The sequence below is a fragment of the Labrus mixtus genome, chromosome 7 (genome assembly GCF_963584025.1).
Source record: "Labrus mixtus chromosome 7, fLabMix1.1, whole genome shotgun sequence".
Taxonomy (NCBI): domain Eukaryota; kingdom Metazoa; phylum Chordata; class Actinopteri; order Labriformes; family Labridae; genus Labrus; species Labrus mixtus.
In genome coordinates, this window is record NC_083618.1 from 4,000,557 (window position 1) to 4,026,066 (window position 25,510).

Genomic DNA, 25,510 nt, shown 5'->3' on the forward strand with positions numbered 1-25,510 from the left:
ATATGGTTTAAGATGTGGAATATAACAGTAACTCTTTTAAAGTACAGCCTTTGTAATACTTTATTCTTGGTTTAGATATTGACACCTAGAATATTACATCGTGGACATAAATGTATAGTCTGATCAAATATTTTGTAGAAGATAAATTAATAACACCCATCAAGTACGTCACAGTGTATACCATTTGCTCAGCATGATTATCTACACCTTACTTCTGCCTACAGGAATTTACAAAAAGCCCCTAAAACATTTTGCGAGTGTAAATCAAATGTAATGCAAGTCGCTCCACGAGGTCAGAAAAAAGACTCTACAGTCTCACCAGGTAGACATGATCTTCATCCTGGAAGGCATAGAGAAGCTCAGGGATCCATGGACTGCTGTTCAGAGCTAGAATCCTCCGCTCCTCCTCATGGAAAACCACCTGAGAAAGATTAACAAGGTCTACAATCAACATACCAACATTAAATAGGTACAACACATCTTTACTGTGCAGCTACTGTCTTGGGGGCTTCAGAAGGATGAACATGAAATCTAAAATGTACTTAATTTTTCTTTTTAACTGCATGGTAACTAAATTCACATTTCAAACATTTTAACAACAAGGATTCATGCACTCTTTGCCGAGCTTCAGTTCATGTTTTTAGTTTTAGTGGAAATTTGAAGATCAGTGACAGGTGGCAGGAGCAAAACATTTCTTGTTCATACGAGTTGATTATTGTATTGCTTTTTCCAGATCCTTCCCTGTCGCAGCTCATGTACTATTCTGACTCAGATTTGTTCTATTAGTCACATGCCAGAGTGCACAGCTGTGAAATAATGTACCCAGATTTCTATTTCAACCATACAGCACCCTCCAGTGGGCCTTTTGAAGACTGCAACACGGGACATCAAGTTAAGCAGCTCATGAAGAAAAGTGAAAAAGAACACCTTACACATTTGTGTAAAACTTTTTGAGTCCCAGAAATGCCGTTTTGTACATGCTTTTCTTTAATTTATCATATTCTTGTTATTAATCTTGATCAAGTAATGACAGTCTTGTAGTTTATATTTGGCAGTGTTGATGTTTTTTATTTATTCATCTCTAGTTCATTTGAATGAATTAATCAGGGTTTTCAGAAATCTGTCTTAAGTTTTTGATGATATTTTGCATTTATTTATCATGTATTTTTCAGCAATCAAGCTTTTCTTTTAGCCCTTGATACTGGTTGAGAGAAACGTTAAAACAGGGTATGCCTTCTTGCCCAAAAGTATTTCAAATGATCCCTGCAAGAAAAGCAGAAGTGGTACTAACAACATCAACAATGGCTTTTTGTCTCAGTAAGACATGACAGTGTGACAGCATGCACAATACCAGGCCCCTGTAACAGAACTATTAAACTGAACAGTCTTCTTCATTATTTTTACATTCGGTTTTCCTACTTTGATGTGTAAAAGTGATGTGCTACAAAGGCCAACTATTATGTAGATAAATAAAATCATAAATGTAAAAAATGTGGGAAAACACTTTCTTAATTTTCTGTCTAAAGTTCAACATTCAAACAGCATTTCATTAAATTACTAAAAAAATATGAATCTTACATTTTCTTAAAAATATGAATCTTACATTTTCTTGAGTGCGTAAGAGTGCCTTGTCCATAATTTTCAGAGCACAAACATCCCCAGTAGCCTTCTCCCGGACTACTTTGACTTCAGCAAAGTACCCACGACCCACCACACCGCACACTTCAAAGTCATGAAGCAAAGGCTGCAGGGATTGCAGCTCAGAGACCACCTCAGAAACTGTTTTGAAAGACACAAACACAGGATGAACTCTGTGAAATACATGCTAGGATTGTAACATTGTAAACATAGTAGGAACATTTAGATACACCATTTGAATGGTGTTGGAAATACAACAGTAATATTGTTAAAAGTTGATTTAAGATCAAGATTTACTTTACTGATCCCGTGAGGGGAAATTTCTTTTTTTACACTCTGTAAGTCATGCTGAAATATACACACATAGGCTGAAATACACACACATGCACAAACAGGATCCTATGGACATGCACTAATGGAGAGATGTCAGAGTGACGGAGCTGCCCACAGCGGGCGCTCCTGAGCTGATGGTGGGGAGGGGGTTCAGTGCCTTGCTCAAGGGCACCTCGGCAGTGCTCAGGAAGTGATCTTGCACCTCTCCAGCTACCAGACCAACTTCCATATTTGGTCCGCACCGGGACCAACCGGCGACCCTCCGGTTCCCAACCCAGGTCCCTACAGACTGAGCTACTGCCCGCCAAATTTGATTTGCTTATTATATAATCTGTATTTTATTTTTGAATTATCTTTATGGAGCTGTCAAGGTGTGCAATTCACATGAGAACTAGACACAGTAACAAAAAAAACCCAGCTAAAAATCATACACAGTACATCTGAAAAGCTGAAATAAATACATCAACTATTGCAATGCAGCCTGTTATCAGCTCATTTGACTGGCAAAATACTAACAGGCCGAACAAATAAACAAGACTCCTTTGGGTATGAAAATGTATGCTCACACTTATTGACAAAATTTGCCACATGATGTATCTTCATCAACTCTGGTGAGCTGCACTCTTGGTACAGCAGCAGTAGAGCCTCCAGAAACTCTTCCCGACCTAAAGTGCATCCTCCCTGCTGCCCACTCAGGCCCACTCGGCCCTGAGGACAACACAGACACACAGGAACAAGGAAGTCAGATACTTGGTGGTGGTGCTATAAACTGTGCAAATAGTTTGAGAGAGGCTCCGGGGCTTCATTACAGCCACACACTACTTTACTTTACCTGAAACACCTGATTGAGTCGTGAGCAGCGGATGGTGATGGGGTCCGAGGAGGAAGACATCGTTTTCAGGCTTCCCTGACTCACATATTTAAACTTCAACATCGTTTCTTAACAACAGGTAACCTAAGGGATTACAAACAGTAGGCCTAAGTGAAAGAAAGAATAGACTTAATGTGTAAAAATGACTACACCTCAGAATGTACAATTAGGTTTGAAGAAGGACCACTTGAGGATGTCAACAAATGTCAACAAGGGGTCCATTTAGCATGCTACGTTAGCTAGCGTTTGCTAACTTTACTAACAAACAAAACGTTACGCAACCTTCATGAGTGCCGTTCGGTTATGTTTACAGACACAAAACAGAACCATATAATACTCACTTAAGTGCCATGCAGGTAGCTAAAAACTGTATTTTATATTCTCGGAGACATTGACATGCTAAGCTCTCTTCCCTATCAACGTTGTTTCCGGTCAACTTTCAAATTTTTGCGCGTCCGTCGCCACCCTCTCGAGCCTGCTGAATGAAGGTGGAGCCTGATTGGATGACTGGAATTGTATGGGCGGGTCTACTTGTTGTTTTAACCAATGACTCATGTTTTGGCACTCCCTCACTCGTTTCCCTCAAAAAGGAAAGCCTGGAAGATTCGTGCAACGTAAAATTTTATTTATAGAGAAAACTGTAAACAATAAGGGATGATAAGGGATTTAATATGTAACAGTGATAACACAAATTCAGTGCCAAAAAAAGAATACAATTTTATTTCATTTCGTAAAAGGATTAGCTGTTAGGAGATATGTCACTAGTTTGACAGTAAAGTTCCGGTCATTAAGTTCAAACAACCCAGAGAGTCGGGGGACCCACAAAAGATGTAAGATTTAAGGGGATGACATAGCTTGTCTTTTGCACCTTAGTAATTAAAAGCTCTAATAGCCATTAACTCGCTGTGAGGCTGCAGTAGCTCTTTTTTACCCTCTCCTTGGTAATAACCTCTGTTTGCGTTTTGTTCTCAATTATCTCCGACTTCAAGACCGTCTTCTGAACCACAGAGGATGTAATACATGCATGCTGACAGCAGGGTGGGTTTTTTTTGGAAGTTATTATTATTTTCTCTTTATTCAATTTTAGTTCAGCCTTCCCTTTAAAAATACAATTAGGGAATTCTAAAGTCTAAAAGCTGACTGTCCGTGTGCAATGGCTTTATTTTTGTGATGACAATTAGCCTAAATCTAATATCTAATATCTGTTGAAAAATGATAAAAACATTCAGTATTTAATATTTTCCACTGATTTAATTTAGTTTATTCAGTATTTTTCACAATTTATTGGGGTAATTTGAAGAAGAGTCTTATGTAATCTTCTGATATCAAATAGCTTTCAGCATTATGTTGTCATGTTTAGATCATTATTTCAGTAAGCTTTTCAATAGATTTCTTTTGGTCTTTTTCATGGTCCTCTGTTTGTGCTGAGTTGAATTTGTGCATGACTGAGAGATGCAATAAAATACACTTAAAAAGCTTAATTATCATTTGTAAAAATAGATTTAACATAAATATGGCTCCTAACTGCCTCAAAGACAACCATTACAATACACATAATTCATTAAAACCCATTGCTTGATGCATAAATAAGAGAACACATGCAATTATTTTCAGACAACTAAAATCAGGGCCAAAACCTTTATTCCCAACAGATTTAAATGTTCAATTACTGTCAATTCAGTTCCAGTAGTCAGAAAGAGCATGTCAGATATTCTATAGACTAAGAGGTTGTGCAGGAGAGAGACTGGGGACTTTGGGTCCTGTCCCAGTTGGTGTAGGAGGTGCTGGAGTTCTGGTGCTAAGGTTGGGGTTGAGTTTGGGATTTGGGGTTGGGAGTGGGGTTAGGATTGGGTTTGGGTTTTGGGTTGGGATTAGGGTTGGGGTTTGGAGTGGGATTGGGATTGGGATTGGGATTAGGATTGGGAGGTGTAGGGGAAGGGGAAGGGGCAATATAGCACCCTCTCTTGTGCCACTGCATGTCCCGCACACGTCGGACGGACTGGATCTGAGGTGCAGTGGCTCCCCAATCATTCCAGTGCTTGAAATCTCCATGTTCAAACACATACTGGCGCCCTCTGTAGCCTGGATAGGAGTATCCAACCCACCTTCAGAGGGATGAGGACAGAGTCAAGGATTACATTTCTGGGACAGTGAAAGGGCTACATCATGTGCTGCATTTAGTTTTATGCTTAGAAAATACACATTTTAAATTCTCTTTTAAAAAAATGTGGGTATTGAAATATCTTCAGTAAATAGTATTTAAGGTTCCAGCTTACGTTCCATTGATAGCCTTAGCACTGGCCACACGATCCTGGAAACCATAAGCCCACAGACTGGGGACATCATCGTCAACAATCTCCATCTTTCTCCCTTCAAAGCCTGCATTCTCAAATAGGTGCAGCTTGTGCTCTGCACTATCCTGAAGAAGAAGAAAACAAACAGGTTTCAGCATGTTTGACAGAAAGTTTCATGAGCTCATATGACACTGATAATACTGACCACTTTGAGAGGCCTGAAGCAGCTCAGCATGAAGCTGCTCTGCCTGTTGGTCCAGGTGCTCCAGCGAGGGTACTCTCCTTTCTCCAGCACAAACTGCTCTCCTGCGTATCCTGGACGCTCATACCCAACCCATCTGACAATATGAAGGAAAAAAATTACATATACGGGAAAAAGCACATGTTAATCCTAATCATGGTAATGCAAGTAAATAGGAGGACTCACGGTCCTGACTCCACAATGATTGAGCCAATTTTCTGTGCCTTCTCCCATGCATCCTTACATTCACCAGACAACTCCACCTTCTTTCCAAGGAAGTTCTCGTACTCAAAAAATGTCAACTGCAAGGAAGAAAAATAGTTAAATGGTATTTAAGCCCAACTCATGGACTTGTTTTAATGTCAACACAAACATTCATTTGTGTTCATAACTCGCTAAGTCACCAGAAAGGTTGTTGTTCACCTTATATGTGGCTCCAGCTCCTCCTTGGCTCTTCTCTGCAGGCAGCTGGTCTGGAGATCCCTGTTGTTCTGTCATTTTCCCTCTACAAAGCACAACAATTGCATTGTTGTAGTGATATTATTGGACACATTTGATATATTTTCACTCCTAGTTTGGAGAAAAACTAAAGTGTTTCAAAAACACTTTAGTTTTAGGAAAAACTTGTCCATTTATTAGCAGAACAGTTTGGTTTGAATGTTTTTCTCAAATCCAAAGCATATGGAAGAGAATTTGCACATTCATACTTGTTTATTCAAGCTGTCCAAATGAGAAGAACATGAATAGAACACATACCAATTACTATTTAATAAGCTAGCCTCTGGGTTTAGATAGAAGAATGGACAGAAAGTGATAGAAAGTCGAAGACAAAGGCCTGTTGAAGGGAAGGAGGATCTACATTTCTTTTACCTGGATGGCTTGTGCTTCACTGCACCAGGTACAAGCCACGCTCTCCTTCTTTTCTCTCTCTTTTCTGTCCGTCTCAGTGTGAGGGTGTGTGTGGGTGTGGAGGCCTGGCGAGCGATCGGTGGAGGCCAGTAGGGGTATTTATGGTTTATTTCTGGCCACAGCAGCAAAAAGCCTGTTGATGCAGCAAGTCTGTCGCACCCATTGTGTCCATCACACTGCTTCTCAATAGGCATGCCCCTCTGTCCCTGGCACACTGGCAAACGCTGCCCGGCTCTGCCCATGCTGCCATCCTGACCATGATCCTATAGTGGGCACATGCACTGACTGGCTGCCAAGAGAATGAACAGTGATCAGTCTCACTCAGCACTATTGGCCCCACCCAGCTAACTTACCCTCCAGTTTCCTGTCTTCTACCTGTTTCTGTACCTTTTGTCTTCATCCAGCGTCCAAAAACCTGCATCCGTCATGGTCGCGCACGACTTGTACACTATAGAAGTTAAGTTTCCCACCAAAAATACACACTCGATTGCATTTCATAGAATTGTTTTTAATAAAATTCCCTCAGTTTCCTCTTATCATACAGTTTGTTAATCAAAGATGATTACAGCATTGATAGCGCGTCATTTTTTAAACATTAAAAAGGCACATAAAATAGTTGAGAGCATATTAAAAAATTTCGCTCAGTTAAACATTTTACAAAACATATTTTCTCATAGCATGCCAAAGAAATTTCCTCCAAGCTCATTGTTGCTGCCCAAACAAGCAATTGAGTTTTTGAATAGAAAAAAACCAGGAAGTTTTTATTAAAAAGATAAAGATACATTCCCTTGACCCTGCTTCTACAGTTAGGCACTTAATTCTGTTGTTACGAGGTATTGCATGGACGGTCATTTGTAAAAACAAAAACCCCCAAAAAAGAAAAGAAAAAAATCTTAAAGTGCTTCCATGATTACTTGGGATGATCTGTGATTAGAAAGATAATTTTGAAGACATTTTGTACATTTACAGTAAGTACACAAAAGGTGCAATGCATTATTTATATTCAGTATATTCTGTACAAGTGTTTTTATCGTGGATGTTGGACTTGCTGGATGCCTAGTGTCATCAGTCCCAGTCTGTAAATGATGGATTTGCACATTCATACAATAAGACAGTCTATGCTCTAAACTACGCTGTGGTTCTACCCCTTCACTAAGCCTCTGTACAACAGAAGATCAAATGTGTACTTTGAACACATCACAGTCTTGGCACAGAGCAATTGGCAACATATCTTATCAACAAGATGAACAAAGTTCTTGATGGCCTCTTGGCTCAGGAAAGCCTGATCATCCCTCCAGCGTTTCTCGGTAAAGGTCCAAATTAAGGCACTCAAAGTGTAAACACGAGCCATCACAGCAAGGTGTCTCACAGCAGAAGCAGCAGTAAGATCTCAGTGTGACCTAAAGAGAACAACAAATAGAATCATTCAGGAGGAAGTTTTGAAAACAGACAGGGGTCATCAAATGTATTGAATACTTCAACATCTTTCACTTAGGTTGTTAGATCTGTTTAGGGTAGGGTAGTCCAAATGGCACTGTAATCCATAACCCTGGTACATAGACACGTCCCTTTCACTTTGCTTTACATGCAACTAAAAGCAAAATATGAGAACGCTTTTCTTTTCATGGGCCATTTTTATCATGACAAGAGAAGAATTTTTAGAGATGTTTTTGTCTTTGCTGTCAGTTTAGTCACAGTTTGCATGAAATATATTCCTGATAGCACTACCCGAAGGTTTAAACCATTCGCTTTCTATCACCTCAAATGTATCCAGCTTTCGTACATTATGACTCACGAGCAAACTACTCCTGTAAGATACTCCCATCTCTCCGACAGCAGTTATTCTGGGCATAAGACAAATGTCAAAGCTTGTGTGCTCAATGCTCCTCTATGTCCGATCATCTCATGTCCAACAATCGTCCTTATTTCATGAGCAGTTTGAGGGTTTTATATCTCTGAAGTGCTTCTTATGAATTTGTTATATAATATGTTAATACAAAAAAGAGTTTAAATAACTTCATTGGATATATACACATTGACCCCTGCTAATTCATGTTTTGCTTGAGTAGAAATAAAACTTTTAAGGCAAGTTGTTACGTTACAATTCACTTAGCAGACGCTTTTATCCAACGCAACGTACATCAGAATGTAAGTACAACACTAATGCGGGGTTAAGTGTCTTGCCCAAATACACATCAGACATGTTGCTCGGCTGGGGATCGAACCCTCGACCTTCCGGTTGAGAGGCGACGACTCTACAAACTGAGCCACAGCCACCTGCAGTTGTTATGATTTTATGTTTGCAGAATAAATGTCTTTAGATCGTCAAGAATCTCTGTATTACATGTTTCATAATCAACCTACCTGATGCTTGCTACGCATCCCCGTCATACTGACTCAGACGTTTCTTTGACTTGAGTTCTTTCAACCAGGCAGGAGAGGCGACGGCACTGAATGTTACACCAGATCACAAATTCAGAGAAGTGTCATATTAAAAAGTACATATCCAATTTTGAATAATGGTTTGATGCAGTCAAACTCTTTTCTTACCCTTTGTCTGCACCACCTAAGGGTGGCAGCACTCGGGCAGCCCCCGCTAGATGAGCGGGAGAGCGAGGAGAACGTGACAGCAGAGAGGGAGATGGTGCGGTGTCTTCCTCTTTTTGGCTTTCCTTCTCTTCCCTTCCCTTGTCTTCCTCTGTTTGCTCTCCTCCTCCGGTCCGTCCTCCACTTGTTCTCCTTTTAAGCTTAGCCTTTGGAGAAAGTTAAATACACTTAGCTTAGTTCAAATACTTCTCATTTGTAGCATGAGATATGATATATTACATCTGATGTTCTTCTCAAACTCAGAACTTACAATTAGGGATGAAGGACTCAAGCCAGGGAAGACGGGGACTCTCTTAGAGGAGGGAGGAGTAGTACTGACTTTCTTCAGTTGAGGCTGCTCCTCCTCAGAGTCTGAATCCTTTTGATTTGCCTCCTTTTCATCTAAAAACATTGAAATAAAGCAGATCAGTCATAAGACTCAGTGAGACTGCTGTTTGCCTGGAGCAGAAGTGTTTGCTGACATTTTGAAATGAAAGATCCCATGAGCTCTATCCTTCAGTGAAGACAAGATAAGATGATGCTGTAATAACCTGTGGAGTCGTGACACCTCCAGTCAGGGCTCTCCTTCGCCGACAAGCCTGAACGAAACACCTTGGACGGACGTGACCGAATTCGCCTCTTACCGAGGTCAGCCTTCGATCTCTGCACGCTAGTGTCAAGGAGAGGATTGGAGCTCTGCGCACAGACAAACACAGAATGATCAAAACATACTGAATGCATGCAGTTAATGATACAGAAATAAACTGCCACTGCTCACAAAGGCGGGAGGATTAGAAAGAAAAGAATAACCCACCTCAGGGAATGGAGCTGGCTCTTCCACGGTGTGAAAATCTGTCATATCAGCATCTTCAGGGGAACCCTCAGGGGAGGCCTCAGGGGCTTCTTCAGGCACGGGCTCTGGACTGAAAAGAAAGAAAATGTCATTGAAATTATTTTTGAACCAAGATTAAAAGGAGCATTATAATTGTGCTTTATTTTGGATTATTTTAGTTTAAGTTAAATTAACTTAAACTGCTCTAAGCTCCACTCTTCTGTGTTGTGTTCTATGAACCACAAGAGGGCACAATGATCTCAACTCTCCAATATACTTGTAAGCGCTTACTATCAGTATAAAGTATGCAGCTACTCTTGGTTATGCTGTCACAAGATTTATGAGAAAAAAACCCATTACAAAACAGAAAACTGTTAAACCATTATTGTTTTCATTTTTTTATTATTACAAGTACATTTGCATATATCTAGTCTTTCTTTTCTTTTTTTTCTGATTTAATTTCTGTTTTAAAACCCTCAAACAGAATGTATTTATATTTGTGAGTAATTCAAACACATATATAGTTTTTAAGACGGTAGACTACGTGTCTCGTTATACTGAATGTTTAAGTTTTGACCTCACAAAGTTCAGTTCACACATATATTGGTTATCCGTGGTCACACTAAAGGCCACGCTGATCATTTTGAGAAACAAGGGCTAAACTTACACCTTTGGGTGATGCACTTTCACACTTTAATGTAGCACAGCTATACTGTCGGGCTTTTGTTTGTAGGGTATGCTCATTCTAAATCAAATCCCCTATATGTGAAGCCATGCTGTCAGTAGAAACACAAAAAAAGGATGACACTGTAAACCTGTCTGATCCTGCCTGTTGGTCTGTTTTTGGGAAAAAAAAAAAAAAGGAATGCACTTGAACAGTCATCTGGGAGGTCTGCTATTCACAGAGTGTGGAGTTTGTTTGGTGTTAAAAGTGCAACTTTCCAACCTGTCAATTTCAGACGGCTCCTCACGGGCCTCACGCTGCTGGTCTGGCTCATTGTCGATCAAGGCATCAGTGTCTTTGTCCGCTTCTGTTCTGCCACTGTTAACCTGTGCCTGAGAGACAGAAAACAGACAATTCAATAACAAACTGGAAACGGGCAGAAAAACAGCTTTCTCAACACAACCAGTTAGGACATTAAGCAAGTTATGCTTATGTGTTGGATAAAGTGCTTCGAAAGTTTTTTTTTTTTTTTTTTACAAAACTTGGCTTGCTACTCTTCCTCTCTCTCTTTTGGTTGACTTACATAGCGTATATAATCAAATAGTGTAAACGCTCTTTTGATCTGAAAGTCCTGCACATTAGGAGTTCACATGGTGGAGCTCAGGCCGGGAGAAAGTGGACCGTGTGCGGAGCCAAGATGACTAACTACAGAGGGCGAGAGGACTGAGGACCAGCCGAGCATGCATCTTTTAATGAGCAGGTCACAGAGGCTGGGCTGTCCTCAATAAACACCACGAGCGTGATTATGCACGCACACACAGGAACACACTGGCATACACACCTATATGCCCACAAGCAGACACACCAAACACACTCATACTCTCACGCCCACATGGTGGAATGCATCAGCACACACACACACACACACACACACACACACACACACACACACACACACACACACACACACACACACACACACACACACACACACACACACACACACACACACACACACACACACACACACACACACACACACACACACACACACACACACACACACACACACACACACACACACACACAACGCACGTTCCAAACAAAACAAAACCAACCACAGCTCACATCCTCATCATACACACATTCCTTTTAGCTCACTTCAAGTTTCGTCAAGGGGCACATCCCAGTGTTACCTGGATACAAAACAATCCTCAAATAAACAGCCCTTTCTCGGTATGATTTCACACACATCTCCTTCATAAGTACATTTATCTTTCACAGCTCACAGAGCAGCTTCATCTGCAGGCTTGTTCTCTGGCTACACCACAGCACCACTGAATAGACTTCTAGAGACAACCACGGGCGGTGTTTGTCTGCTAAAAGCAAAACAAAGTCTGTTCTAACACAGACACAGTCTACAGGTGGTGCAATTCCACAAACATGTATTCAGCCTTAATCTGTCTCACCTTTCTGACTGAAGTAGCTACTACATTTAACCAGGTTTTAACTTACATGATTTTTAGTGAAACATTCGACTCTAAAAATCTTCAGGTGATTTCCAAAAGAAAAAAACTCTTCCTTCTTGGAGTACTCCCTGTCATCGGTATAATGAGGCAACAGACAAGTGCATCTCTTTTTCACAGATATTCAATGAAAAAGGAAACCAAACTTTTCTCAAGTTTTAGAAATGTAAACATTTTCTCTTTGCAACGCCACTTTGAACATCCTGAAATCAACCTGGAGTCAGAGGAAATTGATTTAAAAAAAAAAATCCATATTATCACCATTTTAAGTTAGAAATTGAACATGTAGGCAAACTGTTTCCTCTATGCACACATACTCTATACAGAGCAACTTGAGTGTTCTTTTGGAGTTGTGATTCTGGCCATCTAAAAAACTATAATTCTATTCTATTCCAAACATTGAACTGAAAGAGGAACGTTTGCTGGGGGAACACAGATAATTTACTCTGCGTTTGTTGGTAAAACGATTGGTTTCCATCAAACAGGGAATTAAGCTGGTGGAAAAAAGTATCTACGTGCAGCTTTGACTTAGAGGTATACACATAAACAATCTATTGAGGCATGCTTATAGTTTCCTTAAGGACTGTAGAAATTAACAACTCAACAACCCCCAGCAATGCAGACACAAGAAACATCAATGTGTGTGTGTGTGTGTGTGTGTGTGTGTGTGTGTGTGTGTGTGTGTGTGTGTGTGTGTGTGTGTGTGTGTGTGTGAGTGTGTGAGTGTGTGTGTATGTGTGACTGTGCAGGTACAGCAGGCTGTGCAAGTCAAGACAGAGGCAGCTTTATTATAGTGTACGTGCAACACATATTTTTCAGGGTCAATGGAATGTATAAGAGGGGATGTTGTTGATGTGCGGGGGAGTCGGAGAGGATAACAACCCCGAAGATGCCGCAGAAACAAACACACACAAAAAAAATCTTAAACTGAAGATGAGGACTAATCAACAAAACATCACCTCCAATAACAGGAAGTGATGGATTGTGTACATGAAAGGGGAAACTGGCCTTCAAGTTACTTTCATATGGTTGTTAACTCACATATGCATTGACACAGACACACACACACATTTTCACACACACTCACATTCAAGCAGCAGCTGGTAAAACTGTTCAAATCGAGAGAAAGATTTCAGCATGTGAACGTCTCTAAACCTGCCTCCTCTCTGAACCACACAACAACAAGATACCCACTTGTTTTGCTCTCGTGCCATGCCTTTCTTGGTAGCATACCTCCTCTTCAACAAATAGGCAGTCACAGATGCAGAGGGCAGAAACACATGGCCATGGCTTATCTAACAAAGCCACACTTTGTTACAGTCCTCCGTTTTATCGCTGTCACACCACAACATGCATTAGCTCTGATAAAACACTAAATATGGGAAACTTTTATCACGGCCCTGCATCCTTCCTGAAACAAACCGCCTGCTGCTCTCCCCTTGTCACAATCGCAGTCATCTATTAACATGGATCCTTTATGTAAACTGTATAGAGCAGCTGAACTCTTGGGTCCCTTATTATAAACCTGCACATTGAAAATCAGCTGGATAACTGTGTCAGCTCTTACTGAGCAGCTTTCAGTGGATGTCCTCTGCAGAGTCTGGCGACTTCTGACAGAGAAGCGGCGCAGGGACCTCCTGCTGCGTCTGGCGAAACTACGGAGCGGTGACACGGCTCTCTGAAACCGTCCTCCGCCACCTCCACCTCCTTCTTCTTCTTCTTCTTTATCCTCCTCTTCCTCCTCCTGCTTCTCTTCTGCAGTGCCCCACACCAGCTCCAGAGCCCCTTGCAAGGAGCGTCGCATGCTGCCCACCAAGCCCGCCATTTGCAGCTGGGCAGCCGACAGTTTCCCTCCAAAGTACTGCATATTGAAAAAAAACAAAAACTCAAACTGATGGTTGTACAGCCACTAAGGACACCATTGGAATCCGGGTCACCACAGACGCTGAGGTGTGTTTGATGTTTGGGTGAGTCAGGAAGACGTGTCTATGATCTTGCTCTCATTCGTCATTTTGAGAGAGCCGACAGTAAAGGAAGCACAAAGTTTCTAAAGTTTGTGACGTCATCCAAAACGGCGGACAGTCCATAAGTTCATTGAACTGGATTCCTCCTCTATCTCCATATTTTTATAGTCCACAAAAAAACTTCCTGGAACAGTCTATTATTTGCTTTCAGTAAAGAGGTAAACAGTCTGAGAGGGCATGTGTTTACACTGTGACAACATTATTCCACTGCAGCATTCACAATGATGGATGTGACATCCTGAGCAGAAGCAGTCCATAAAAAGACTCTCCAATCATCACATATTAGTCTATTTAAAGACACTGACAGAGGTCTCTTTGCGTCAAGAGAAAAAAAAAAAGAAAAAAGTTTAGTCCTGCACAAAAAGTATCTCAACGGTTCCCTCTTTCATGTCTGTCTTTTGTTGAGACTTGTTTCTGCCTCAGTCAAGCCTCGTTGCTTGTTCAACTACATCCCTGCTCACATCACATCTCCATTTGTCATTCAGGAAAAAGAGAAAGGACAAGCAGCGTGAGAAATATCGGCTACTCCAAACATCCAAAGCAAGGTAAAGTAAAGTAGATCAGCCCTTTATCTCCTTTAGACCTGAGTGATGTCAGAGCATGTCAAAACAAAGCAGAGCACTGTGCTCCGATGTGGAAAATCCCAAAAGAAGGAAGGTGTGGTCGGCCGGGAAGAGCTGCTCTCTGCAACAGCCTTTCGGTGCTCCCCCGTAGGTACATGCAGGTAACTGGATGAAGCAGCTCTTTGTAAGAGGAAACGGCAGAGGGAGCAGCAGAAAACAGGAAGACTTTTTGGAGAGTTGAAATAAAAGTTTGATCAACAGCGACCACTAGATTACGGCAAGAATGGACAGTGGATGAAAACTATCTTGTCTGTGGTTTAGCCCATCCTCTTTTGTCTGTAAGTGTGGCAGATAGTATGTGAGGGTGGTGGTGGTGGTGGTGGTGGGGGGGGGGGGGGGGGGGGGGGGGGGGGGGGGTATGTTGATGGGCTCTCCTAGAACGGGGTGGAGAGATAAAGGAGAGAGAAAGAGACTGGGAAAGAGGGGCACCATGTATGGACATTTTGACACGCTGCCCTGTTGACCAGATCCAAATGAGGACATGATGACCACATAGCATCTCAGCTCTTCACACTATGAGATCCATCCATCTGTCTGTCTGTCTGTCTGTCTGTCTGTGTGTCTGTCTGTCTGTGAGTGAGTCAGTAGCCTGAATGAGCATGCATGGTTGGCTGCAGAGCTCATGTTTACCAAGCAAACACTTTCCTCATTCTGCTGTGACAAAGACAAAAATAAAAGCTTTCCTCAAAGGTTTCCATGGAGCACAGAAATTATTTCATGTTTAATGTTAACACACTCTGATGAGTGTTTTAATAACAGTGTAAGGTGCTCTATGGGAGCTAAAGGTGTTGTTGTCTGTAGAGTAGAACAAGGAAGTGATTTTTTTTAAGAGCAGCAGCAGCACCACCATGTGGTGAAAACAGGGTTGTACTAACACAAACATAGATTTAAAGACTCCGATACCACTGGTTTTGAACAATGGCCCTTTTACAGAAGCTCACTGATTTTGTGGGTCGGTTTATTTCCTGAAGCATGCACGCAGCAAACAGAGACACGTTATCACAAAGATGCACACAAACACTCACACACTTCGGGGGTTATAGAGTTTTCATTAACTTTGCAAAAATGTTGCATGTCCAAAAAGGTGGTGAACTGGTCCGTTCTGACTGGTGTACTGATGTCAGCTGTTCATTTACTATTAAGTAAAGACTAATAGGTGCTATCTGCAGCTCTGTTTGCCTTGAGCTGTTTGGGTCTGATGCTATCTCTCTTCTAAAGTAAAGTGCAGTCAATTCTCCGTACCACGGTCAGACTCAGATTTTCAATAATCATGTTTTTTAAGTGTAATCTTAATTCATATAGTCAATCATGTTGGTGTCTTTTTACTTGTTTGTAGGTCTTTTTAGGTGCTTCATTTTGTGTGTGTTAATTTGACCTTTGTTTTGTTGATTTACAGGTAGGCTAACACCGCTCAGGAGAAAAAAAGAATCTCCCTTCAACATGCGTAAATCTTTAGAACCCTAAAGTGATTAGAAATGCTTCAGTCAGACTGAACAGTGATGACGTTCTTTTATAGGTACGCCCAGAAGTTAGCCCAGACATGGTTTGTTTGACTGCTGCTGTACCATGGATACAATGGGCTTTTAAATGTGCATCAACTGAAACATTAAATAAACTCAGTGTTAGAAGAAGCCAACTTACTCAACATGTTTTATCATGCATATATAAGTGATTATAGATCGTGATCACCTACTTTGAAAGTTGTCAAAGACTTCAACACTCATACTGAACTTTAGATCTACGTTATACATTTAGTCACTGAAAATGAAACTAATGGGGATCAACCTATAAGTAGTAAAGGTCACTTTTCAGAAGTAGAAAACATTCATGTGTAGGCTTCTCCTACTTTAACAGCTGAAGAGGACTGTGCACTATTTGTTTCCTTTTATTTCTACGTAGACAAAAATCACTCTTTATTTGTTTACACCATTATGAAACTACCACCATCAAATGGAGAGCCAAGCTGAGAATAAAGCAAGAACACAGAAAACAAATCTAAAGGAAGTAGAAGTTAGATAAATAGAAATGCAGATAAGAGATAAGAGATTAGATTAAATTGTTGTTCCAATGGAAACGTTGCCTTTGGCACTAATGCAAAAAAAAAAAAAACAGCTCAGATGCAACTCGGAGTTCATAAACAAAATATATAGAATCTCAAATAATACATTTTCTTTTTCTAAATCTCTGTGATACCGATACTTCAATTATATTAGGTGCCATTGATTATGATGAGAGAGGCTAGCGACCTGTCTTAAAAGACAAAAAATAAACGCAAAGCAGGATCCTCCCTGAGATTGCTGTACTTTGTTTCAAAACGATGATCACTTACGAAACCGTTCTAGAAAGACTCACCCATAACTGCTGGAGATAACCAATCCCAGGTGTCCATGTCAAATAATATATCACACTTTCATAAAGCCATGCCATAATGGTCTATTTAAAGCGTTTTGTACTCTGAAAGTCAAGATTTTTTGCGTCAGGCACAAAAAAAAAGCAAAAGTGAAAGTAGCTACAAGTAAACTGGTTTGCACTTCACTTCCTGTTATGATATCTTTCTGTTACATACACACATCACATGACACATGAAGGGTTTATACAGTGTGGTCGAACAATTACGAGTGAAGTGACACAAATTAAAATCCATGCAAAATGAACAACAATGTCTTTTTTACTGTCACGCCTCCTAACGCTACACTCTTCATTCGGTAACACAGAGGTTTTCAAATGTGAGTAGATAGCTCTAGCTGTGAATAAAACAAGAGAATACCACTGACAATTGGCACGTAGCATTTCAGGCCGTGCTTGATTGATTACTCAGTGTCACACCTAGACGCACACACAAACACACACTCACGCTCTTAACCTGTGACTGATCCGGCCGAAGCAAGTAAAACAAGATGCTATTCACTGGAATTGCGATGTGTTAGTGCAGGTGAGGTGTGTGTGTGTCTGATGTGATTCATTGGTAGAAAAGAAATAAACAAGAAGTGTTTACCTCCTGCTTGTCTTCTTCATCTTCCTTTGTCGTCTCCTCCTCCGTTTCCTTCTCCCTCTCCATCACCATTTCCTCTTCTACAAACTTTATGGAGATGAGCTGTACCACCTCCTCTTCCACAGGACTTTTCTGGGTTAATGTGGGCAGAGGGCTGTCCGGTTCTTTATTCGCCCCCTGGCTGACCTCCATTGGCACCAGCGCTTCCACTTCTTGTTTCTCAGCAGGATCCTCTTCCCATCTTCGGGTGACCGGACTAGCTTCTGCTTTGGCCTGTGATCCCCATCTCTTTGGTTTGACGGAAAAGTCATCGAAATCCACATCCATCAGAGACTGCTTGACGGAGAAGTCATCATAAACTACTTCAATTTGACTCTTTTTTGCTGAGGGGGGAAGAGATGATTCTGCCTTCTTTTCTCTTTTTTGCCTCTCTTCTTCTAGCCTTAGCTTTTCTTCCATTTCTTGTGCTTGCTTTCTTACCAACTCCTCTTTCATTTTCCTCTCCAGCTCTTCAACTCGTTCTCTCTCCATCCGTCTCCTTTCCTCCTCCTCTCTTTGCCTCTCCATTTCTATTTCCCTCATTCTCTCCATCTCTTCTTTTTGTTGCTGCTCTTTTAGCCTTTTCTGCTCGTTCTTCTCTGCCTCTTCTCTTAGCCTTTCTTTCTCCATCTCCTCTTGTCTTTGTCTCTCCTCTTTCTGTCTCTGCCTCATCAACTCTGTCTCTCTTCCCCTCTCCTCTTCTCCTTTTTCTCCTCCTCCCAACTCTTCGGTCTTTTTCAACCACTCTTTCTCCCACTCCTCTTCTCTTTGCTTCTCTATGTTAATTTCCTCCTCTCTCAGTTTTCTCTCAATTATTTTTTCCTCCTGTTCACGAATGAGTCTCTTTTCCTCTTCTCTTAGCCTCTCTCTTTCTCGTTCCTCCCTCAGTCTCTCCATCTCTTCTTCTCTTAGCTTCTGTCTTTCTCGTTCCTCCCTCACTCTCTCCATCTCTTCTTCTCTTAGCCTCTGTCTTTCTCTTTCCTCCCTCACTCTCTCCATCTCTTCTTCTCTTAGCCTCTGTCTTTCTCTTTCCTCCCTCAATCTCTCCTCCTCCATCAGTCTCTTTTTTACACTTTCTTCCTGCTCTTGTTTGCTCCTTTCCTCTTCTTGTTTTGCCCTCTCTCTTTCCTCTTCCCTTTGTCTCTGCAACATCAACTCCCTCTCTCTCTCCCTCTCTTCTTCTCTGAGCTTTTGCCTCTCTCTTTCCTCCCTCAGTCTCTCCTCCTCCTTCAGTCTCTCTTTTTCCTTCTCCTCCTGTTCCTTTTTGAGTCTCTCCTCTTCTTGTCTTGCCTTTTCTTTTTCCTCCTCTCTCTGTCTCTTCAGCATCAACTCCATCTGCCTCTCCCTCTCCATATCTTCTTCTCTCTGCCTTTCCCTCGCTCTCTCTTCTTCTTTTAACCTCTCTGCTTCCCACTCCTCCTTCCTCTTTCTCTCCATTTCCTCCTCCCTCAGCCTCACTCTTTCCCTTTCTTCCTCCTCCCTCTGCCTTGCCTTTTCTTTCTCCCTCTCTTCTTCCTCTTTTCGTTTACGCTCCTGCTCGATCTCAAGATTCGCCTGTTCATGCTCCTCTGCCCTCCGTCTCTTTTCAAATTCCACGTGTTTCAGTCGTTCCTCTTCTTCCCTTTGCGCCTCATCGTTCTTCTTCTGAAGTGAACCCACTCTTCTGTAGACCGGTATTGATTCCGGGGTTTCCTCCTCAGTGTCATCCTTTGGTGCCTCTTCTTCCTCTCCTTCGCTGGAATCAGGGTCTGAGCCCAGGGGCACGGGGGGCCCTCCATCATCTCTCTCCACCACGCCAAAGGTAACAGAGCGCCGTTTGACTCCGCCCCTCTTCAGAGAATGCTGCAGACTTTGACTGGCAGCTGAGTCTCCCTCATCAGTGGCGGTCTGGCTTAAAGATCGGCTGCGGTTCCGTAATTGGACTTCCCCCTCGTTGGATTTGTTCTGTGTGCGCTCTTCTGATGTGTCTCCCAAGATTTCCGACGACTTATTTTCTGTACTAGCCCCTTCGGATGTTTCCGTCGGGGTGTCTGTAGGTTGTTCAGCAGGCGGCGCTCTTGAAGAATGAGCCACCTCCTCGCTGGACGATGTCTTGCTCGCAGGGGGCTCAACATTTGGTTTTTCAGGTGTCTCCTCTTCTGTTAGAGCAGTTCCTGGCTCAAAGCTGTGAGAGAGAAAAAACAAATGTCATCCTCGAGTTCATTTCTGAAGTATTTAAGTATGACACTTAAATTGACTTAGTCTTAATAGTTAAGCTGGGCATGAAGACAAAAAAGTAGGAAAACATCTGAAATGGCTCAGTCCAGAAATCAAGAAATGTACCTATACGGGCTAACTTCTGACTGTTGAATCATATTTTTATCATCATTGTGATATGAACAAAGACAATAAAAACGTCAGATAAATCCATGCTTTCAATCTAAATTTGACTTATCAGAATTATCACTGGATACACATAGGGTCATGTCATGTTCCCTCATAAGATAAAGCACCAGCTAGCCTTCAGCTACCAGCTAATACACTCAGGTAGAGAAAAAAAACATACTGCCAAAGAGAAGGAAATGAACTCTTAAGCTATTAAAGAGGACATATTATCCCCCTTTTCCATCTTTTCAAACAGTCCCCTGTGGTCTAAATGAAACATCTGTGCTGTGCTTTGGTCAAAATATAACATGAATCAAGCACCAGAGGAGGTTTGTGACCCTGTATAAACCAGCTCTCTCAGAACGCTCCATTTTGGTGTGTGTGTCTCTTTAAATGCAATGAGCCCCCCCCCTGAGTTTTCCCGGTAGACATCACTCCTCTGTAGGGAGAATAAAAATGGAGGACCTGCACATATTTTTTCCTCTAGGCTGGGGGTGGAGTCCATGGATGGAGATATCAGGGCAGGGTAGGGTATTTTTCTTTTTTTACCAGAATCCCACTGTGACATCACAAGGAGAACAAATTGGAAACAGAGCATTTTTCTCTGTGTTGTAAGACTTATTTCACATTTTGTGGGTCAGTAGACACTCAGGTTACCCAAATATATGTTAAAAAAAACACTGTAATAGTGGATTATTCATAATATGTCCCCTTGAAGCACATTTTAATATTAGTTTAATCGTGGCAAGTCATATTGACACTGCAATATTGAAACATATTACAATAAAATGTTATATAAATCATTCCCATCATAGATGTATCCCATATTGCTCAGACCTACTACTAGTCTGGCTCATCAGTCCTTTTTTAATCAAATACATACTCATTTAAAAGCTAAGATGTTGATGGGTCATTGTGGCTCCGTCTACATGTTGAAGTATCTTTAGGATAGACGCCGAACCCCTAGTTGCCCCCAAAGTCATATTGTCGTGTGAATGTGTGTAAATGTGATTAGTACAGATCCAGATGGTCAGTAAGCCACTTAGCGTAGCAGCTATCACACTGTGTGAATGTGACATGTGTAAAAGCACAGAAAACATTCAAAGTGTTTTATAAGCACTGTCCATTTACAAAGAGTGACAAGCTGACAGTCTATGTTGACCAGGCGCTCTGGCTTTCTAGAGTCTTGTCATCACGGTGAGGTTGTTGCCAGGCAACCAGCAGTGATTGCAGAGTCCAGGTGTTAATTATGAGTTTTAGACACTTTGAACTGAGTCAGACAAAGTTCTAGACCTGCACTTATCACTTTTTCACAGAAACAGAGAGACTTTTCTCTCTCGGTGGAAAGTGAAGAAAAAAAAGTTCCTTTCCACACTGCAGTGAGATTTTATCTGCTTCACCGAAGCACCACGTTCAAACAAAGAGAAGCTTTCAATCATCAGTTGCGATTGTCTAATAACAGAAGATAAATCAGGAGTGAAAATGGCCAATATCCAAACAGTACAACTCATACATGACATTTAAATAAATATATTGCGTGATTGCACTTGCAAGAGAATGTGTTTTCCTTTTATTCATGTCTCAACGCATCACCAAGTATGAAACATCAGAGTTTAAAGGGAGGAGAGCTCACCTCTTAGAGCGACCTCTGTGCACAACTTGAGGCTTCTTCTCAGTCTCAGAGTTAGTCTCTGTGACCCAGTTTTTAATTCTCGCTTTCACTCCTCCTGTACCATTCACAATTTCTGGCTCGTCTCTCTTTGCCATGACCTCTGGCCTCGATGAAGAGTCAAACAGGAGACTGATTCTGCGTTTTATACTGCCTCCTCCACCATAGTCCTCCTTCAGTCCTCCTTCTTCATTCTCTGTGTTTGATGGCTCTGATGCTCTCGGGCTCTGCTCCGGATCTGAAGATTCTGGCTTGCTTGCAACGTTTTTGATTGTTGGGATGTTTTTACTCGGCTGGGGGGGCAAACACGGGCCACCTGACTCGAACTTTGAGGTGAGCTCCGTGGGCAGGCGCTTCCTGATGCTACCCAAGTGATATTTGGGATCAACTGCAGATGAAACGTCACCATCTGATTCTTCGAGTTTCTTGATGACCGAAGTCTGAGATTTTTCTTCTTCTTTCTTTTTTCCATCTATCTGTTCAGATTCAGGCTCAATAACTGTGGATGCTTTGGCTTTTATTTGGATGACATCGTCCTTCTCGATTAGCTCAGACTCGGGTGTTTCTTTGGGTGGAGCAGTTTGTGAGGAAGGATCAGATTTTCCTACACCAGAATCGATAGTATCTGTTGTTGTTTTTTGTTGATTTTTGGTATTCAGCACACTTACAGGGCTCGGTTTGGAATCAGAGGCGGGGGTTTGCTGAGCAGGGGAGGGTATAGTCTTCTGCGATGTTTTTTTAGTGACCGTCTTTGGAGCATTGATGGAGCGAATGTTCGAGTTCTTCTGCAGAGAGAAGGGCTTCGGAGCAAGCCGAGGTTTGGGGGTCAGAGCTGGCTTTGTTTGAGAGATGCCAGCACTCGGGGAAGCCTCAGTGGAGCTCTCCATGACTGAGCCGCTAGAAGAGAAGAGGAGAGGAAGTGTTTACATACGGCAAATCACACATTTAAATTGAAAAACATTAGTACTCTCAGTGGGGACATATCAGTTGGTTTTTGTTGTTATAAAGATGACTGGACATGTCTGGTTGGTCTAGATTTGTTAAGCCTGTTGCTTCTGACAAACTAATCAATCAAAGTGAACAAACACCAGAAACTGAAAACATCAGGAAGTCTTCATGCTGTTGAGAAAGATCTATATATTTCTCTGTTTCTTCTTCTTAGTTAAATATAATCAAAAGTGATGGTCACACTTGCACATTAGAAACCATTAAAAAATGCCCCCCTCTTTCCTCAAACAATAAAGAACAAAGTATAATCTAACAAAGAATCAATACTTGACTTTTCCCATCAGGTTGATACTTTCAGGGTCATTTTTGGTTTAGACTGATCCAACTAAATGAATCAACATAAATCATAGATATAACTGTGGGAAACTGATAACATGTTGAAGTTTTTATATTGTCTAAATCGTCATAATTGTGAAAGTTAAACTCTTTCTTTGTGTTTTAAGAAACATGAACCAACCTCTATTCTATTGTTTCTATTCAACACATCAGCACTAGACCTTTGAAAAGCTGTATCCATAAACAATCTTTGTCATATCTGACTGATACCGGCCTCTGCTGTGGTAAGCAGCCTTAGAGTATTTGCATTTTTTTTTTAATCAAACTTTATGTGAAGCTACTAAAAAAAGGACTCAAAGCAGGCAGGCAGGCAAGAAGGAAACATGTTGTCAGAGAATAAAGAAGCCCTGATGAGTCATCAGCATCAACATTATGGTCTGCAGTAACACAATAAAACCAGATCTTCAATTGAAACAAAACCACTGAAAGCTGTTATTTAAGTACTGTCACGTGATCATTTTGGTGAAAGCTAAAAACCTTGACCGATGAAAGTCCACATTTAAACAGCGTGTGAAAAAGATAACAGTAACATTCCCAAATTTGTTACACTAGATACCAAAGGTATTGTATGCAGCATGTCATCTGGTTTGACCAGTACGACTTTAGTACAAACCGGTAACTCCACACCCTTTACACTTTTATATTGTGCAGTTCAGTGTGTCAGCAAAATGTTCACTGTGTCACTCTTAACATTTTTAAACTACAGCTACTGTGAATGAATCTATTCAGACAGTGTGTGCACTTTGGCACTTTATGCATGTGATATGTTTTGTAATAATCTTTGTTGCATTGCTCTAGTCTAACATAACACCTCTGGGTGTGCATGATGTTGTGTAATGGGATCAGAGCGGACTCCAAAAAACTGTGTGCACCGCCCACTAAGGATAAATAATCTGTTTAACTTTTCCTAACGTTGCATTCCTGAGAAACAAACCATGTCTCACAGAGAGACCTGCAGATGAAAGATGATTTGTGTTGCTTGTTTAGTTAAGGCAACATTCAACAAGCGCAATACATTAGTGAAAAATCACTTAGCTTGTGGGATATTTGTGTCTTTTTCCTGGTTTACCTTTCCGTGAATGTTAGCCACCCAAGGCTAACGTGAACTTATACTGGGTACTTTTCGTTTTGATGTGCAGGTGATTAATAATGTAGCCTTACTTCTTAGTGATGCTGTGAGAAGCTTGTGTGGATCACACTAGTCCTAAAAGATTCAATTATCGGGACATCATAACTCAGAACATAATAAAGGTGAGAAGTTACATCTGGAGGAGTATAAATGTTAAGTTACAGATTGTTAATAAGTTACTTATCAACACGTCAACACTGAACTCCCAGTCAATGAACCAGTAGTGTGACCAGTGCAGCTGGACAATGGAAAGTGAGATAAATTAGTTTAACTTTACATTTAATTCAAGCTTATGAGCCCATAAGCCTTGTGTTTGATATTATTAGTAAGGACCTACATGTAGGCTATGACAGTACTCTCATTTAGGATAAAATTACATTGAACAGACTACTTAGGTTAAAAGAAGTCATAAAGATGGTGCACCTGCTCTTAACATTAGCTTTATGAACTTTCACAACGGTGGGAATATTTGAGTGTCATTAGCAGTAACGTTAAAAAGTTGTCTTTTACCTTTTGTCTTCACGAAGTCATACAGGTGGAGGGAGAAAGGAAGGAAGCGGGAAGAAGTTACAAAAGAAAATTGTCTCTCAGTTTCCGCGACTGTCTCGCCTGCTGAGCTGTTGTCAGTGTTTTCTCCCCCCTCAGTCATTCACACTAACAAGACGTCAGGCTGCTGCTGCTACACCCAGCAGACACTCCCTCTCCTCCCTCTGCCAGCCCGCCTCAGGTCGAGCCACGCTGCTACACCATCAAGCTACGTACGGAAAGAACCGATTATAAACGAAGTGACGAATGGGTACTTCAAAATAAAAGCTCAGGGATATTGCAACGCACAGTTCATTAAAAAAAAAATGAGAAGGTCGTGTCCCCATTGTTTATCTCAGAGTCAGTGCCAGTATAATTTCAGTGGCTACAGTCTGTTCATCTCCAGTCTTGAATTGCAGTCAGCAGTCTGAATCACAACACACATAACACATCATCAACATACACCTTGCAATTTCAACACCCTTGTCTTACCCAAATACCAATCCCCCCTTCTAATATATTTCTTTATTTATCTTTTTAATCATTATTGTTTATTAATTTATTAATATTATTATTATGTTATCTTTTCCCCCTCTTTTCCAAACACTTTCCCTCAGTCGCTCTATAATGCTTCCTGGTCTCTACTGGTGACCTGGTACAAAAGTGTCATTAAGTAGTAAGTTTTTGTTCAGGAAAGTAAACAATGTTTTTGAGAGTAAAAGACAATATAGTCTGCATCCCAAAAGGTTTTGAAATATGTTTTTAAATGTGCTTTGTTAGTCACAAACTAGGCTAAATAAATAACCAACAAAAATATATTTGTATTACATTTTTTTTCAACTACATTCCTATTTTCACTTTCATTGTGTCGCAGATTTGCTGCTGTTAACAAACTTCTTAAAAAAAC

The 25,510-nt window shown here is 41.2% G+C and overlaps 3 protein-coding genes across 11 annotated transcripts in view; all 3 read right to left on the reverse strand.

The window, feature by feature from the left end:
- cita (citron rho-interacting serine/threonine kinase a) overlaps positions 1-3,298 on the reverse strand; it is a 36,550-nt gene extending 33,252 nt beyond the window's left edge. For all 6 annotated transcript variants that reach the window (XM_061042180.1, XM_061042176.1, XM_061042179.1 and 3 more), the window contains exons 1-5: positions 3,184-3,298; positions 2,804-2,926; positions 2,538-2,679; positions 1,604-1,779; positions 320-421 (exon numbers count right to left, since the gene is read on the reverse strand). In XM_061042180.1, coding sequence (XP_060898163.1) covers positions 320-421; positions 1,604-1,779; positions 2,538-2,679; positions 2,804-2,905 — 522 coding nt within the window. In that variant the 5' untranslated portion in view covers positions 2,906-2,926; positions 3,184-3,298. The remainder of the gene's footprint in view (positions 1-319; positions 422-1,603; positions 1,780-2,537; positions 2,680-2,803; positions 2,927-3,183) is intronic.
- Positions 3,299-4,466: 1,168 nt separating this feature from the next.
- LOC132977544 (beta-crystallin B3-like) lies at positions 4,467-6,687 on the reverse strand. The gene is made up of 6 exons (XM_061042186.1): positions 6,248-6,687; positions 5,801-5,882; positions 5,564-5,679; positions 5,342-5,474; positions 5,119-5,261; positions 4,467-4,947 (listed from the first exon to the last, which is right to left on the reverse strand). Exons 1-6 carry the CDS (start codon positions 6,526-6,528, stop codon positions 4,641-4,643), a joined length of 1,062 nt encoding a protein of 353 aa, XP_060898169.1. The 5' UTR covers positions 6,529-6,687; the 3' UTR covers positions 4,467-4,640.
- Positions 6,688-6,775: 88 nt separating this feature from the next.
- On the reverse strand, positions 6,776-24,751 carry tnks1bp1 (tankyrase 1 binding protein 1). Of its 4 annotated transcripts, none has more exons than XM_061042183.1 (11): positions 24,589-24,751; positions 21,570-22,502; positions 17,537-19,736; positions 13,462-13,755; positions 10,651-10,760; positions 9,687-9,795; positions 9,424-9,568; positions 9,144-9,274; positions 8,837-9,039; positions 8,651-8,736; positions 6,776-7,686 (listed from the first exon to the last, which is right to left on the reverse strand). In XM_061042183.1, exons 2-10 carry the CDS (start codon positions 22,490-22,492, stop codon positions 8,661-8,663), a joined length of 4,191 nt encoding a protein of 1,396 aa, XP_060898166.1. In that variant the 5' UTR covers positions 22,493-22,502; positions 24,589-24,751; the 3' UTR covers positions 6,776-7,686; positions 8,651-8,660. The 4 variants fall into 4 exon arrangements, with proteins under 4 accessions (XP_060898166.1, XP_060898165.1, XP_060898168.1 ...); XM_061042182.1 differs by having other exon boundaries at positions 10,651-10,756; positions 13,455-13,755; XM_061042185.1 differs by lacking the exon at positions 13,462-13,755 and having other exon boundaries at positions 24,589-24,749.
- Positions 24,752-25,510: the final 759 nt, after the last annotated feature.

Bases quoted from the DNA above. Each gene is read 5' to 3' on its own strand.
- LOC132977544 (XM_061042186.1), bottom strand. From the start codon at position 6,528: ATGGGCAGAGCCGGGCAGCGTTTGCCAGTGTGCCAGGGACAGAGGGGC. The intron at 5,883-6,247 runs GTAAAAGAAATG...TGTGCTTTGTAG, and splicing joins GTGAAGCACAAGCCATCCAG to AGGGAAAATGACAGAACAAC. The intron at 5,475-5,563 runs GTGAGTCCTCCT...TCATATTGTCAG, and splicing joins ATCATTGTGGAGTCAGGACC to ATGGGTTGGGTATGAGCGTC.
- tnks1bp1 (XM_061042182.1), bottom strand. From the start codon at position 22,492: ATGGAGAGCTCCACTGAGGCTTCCCCGAGTGCTGGCATCTCTCAAACA. The intron at 19,737-21,569 runs GTGAGCTCTCCT...TCTCTCTCACAG, and splicing joins CACAGAGGTCGCTCTAAGAG to CTTTGAGCCAGGAACTGCTC. The intron at 9,796-10,650 runs GTTGGAAAGTTG...CTTTCTTTTCAG, and splicing joins GAGCCGTCTGAAATTGACAG to TCCAGAGCCCGTGCCTGAAG.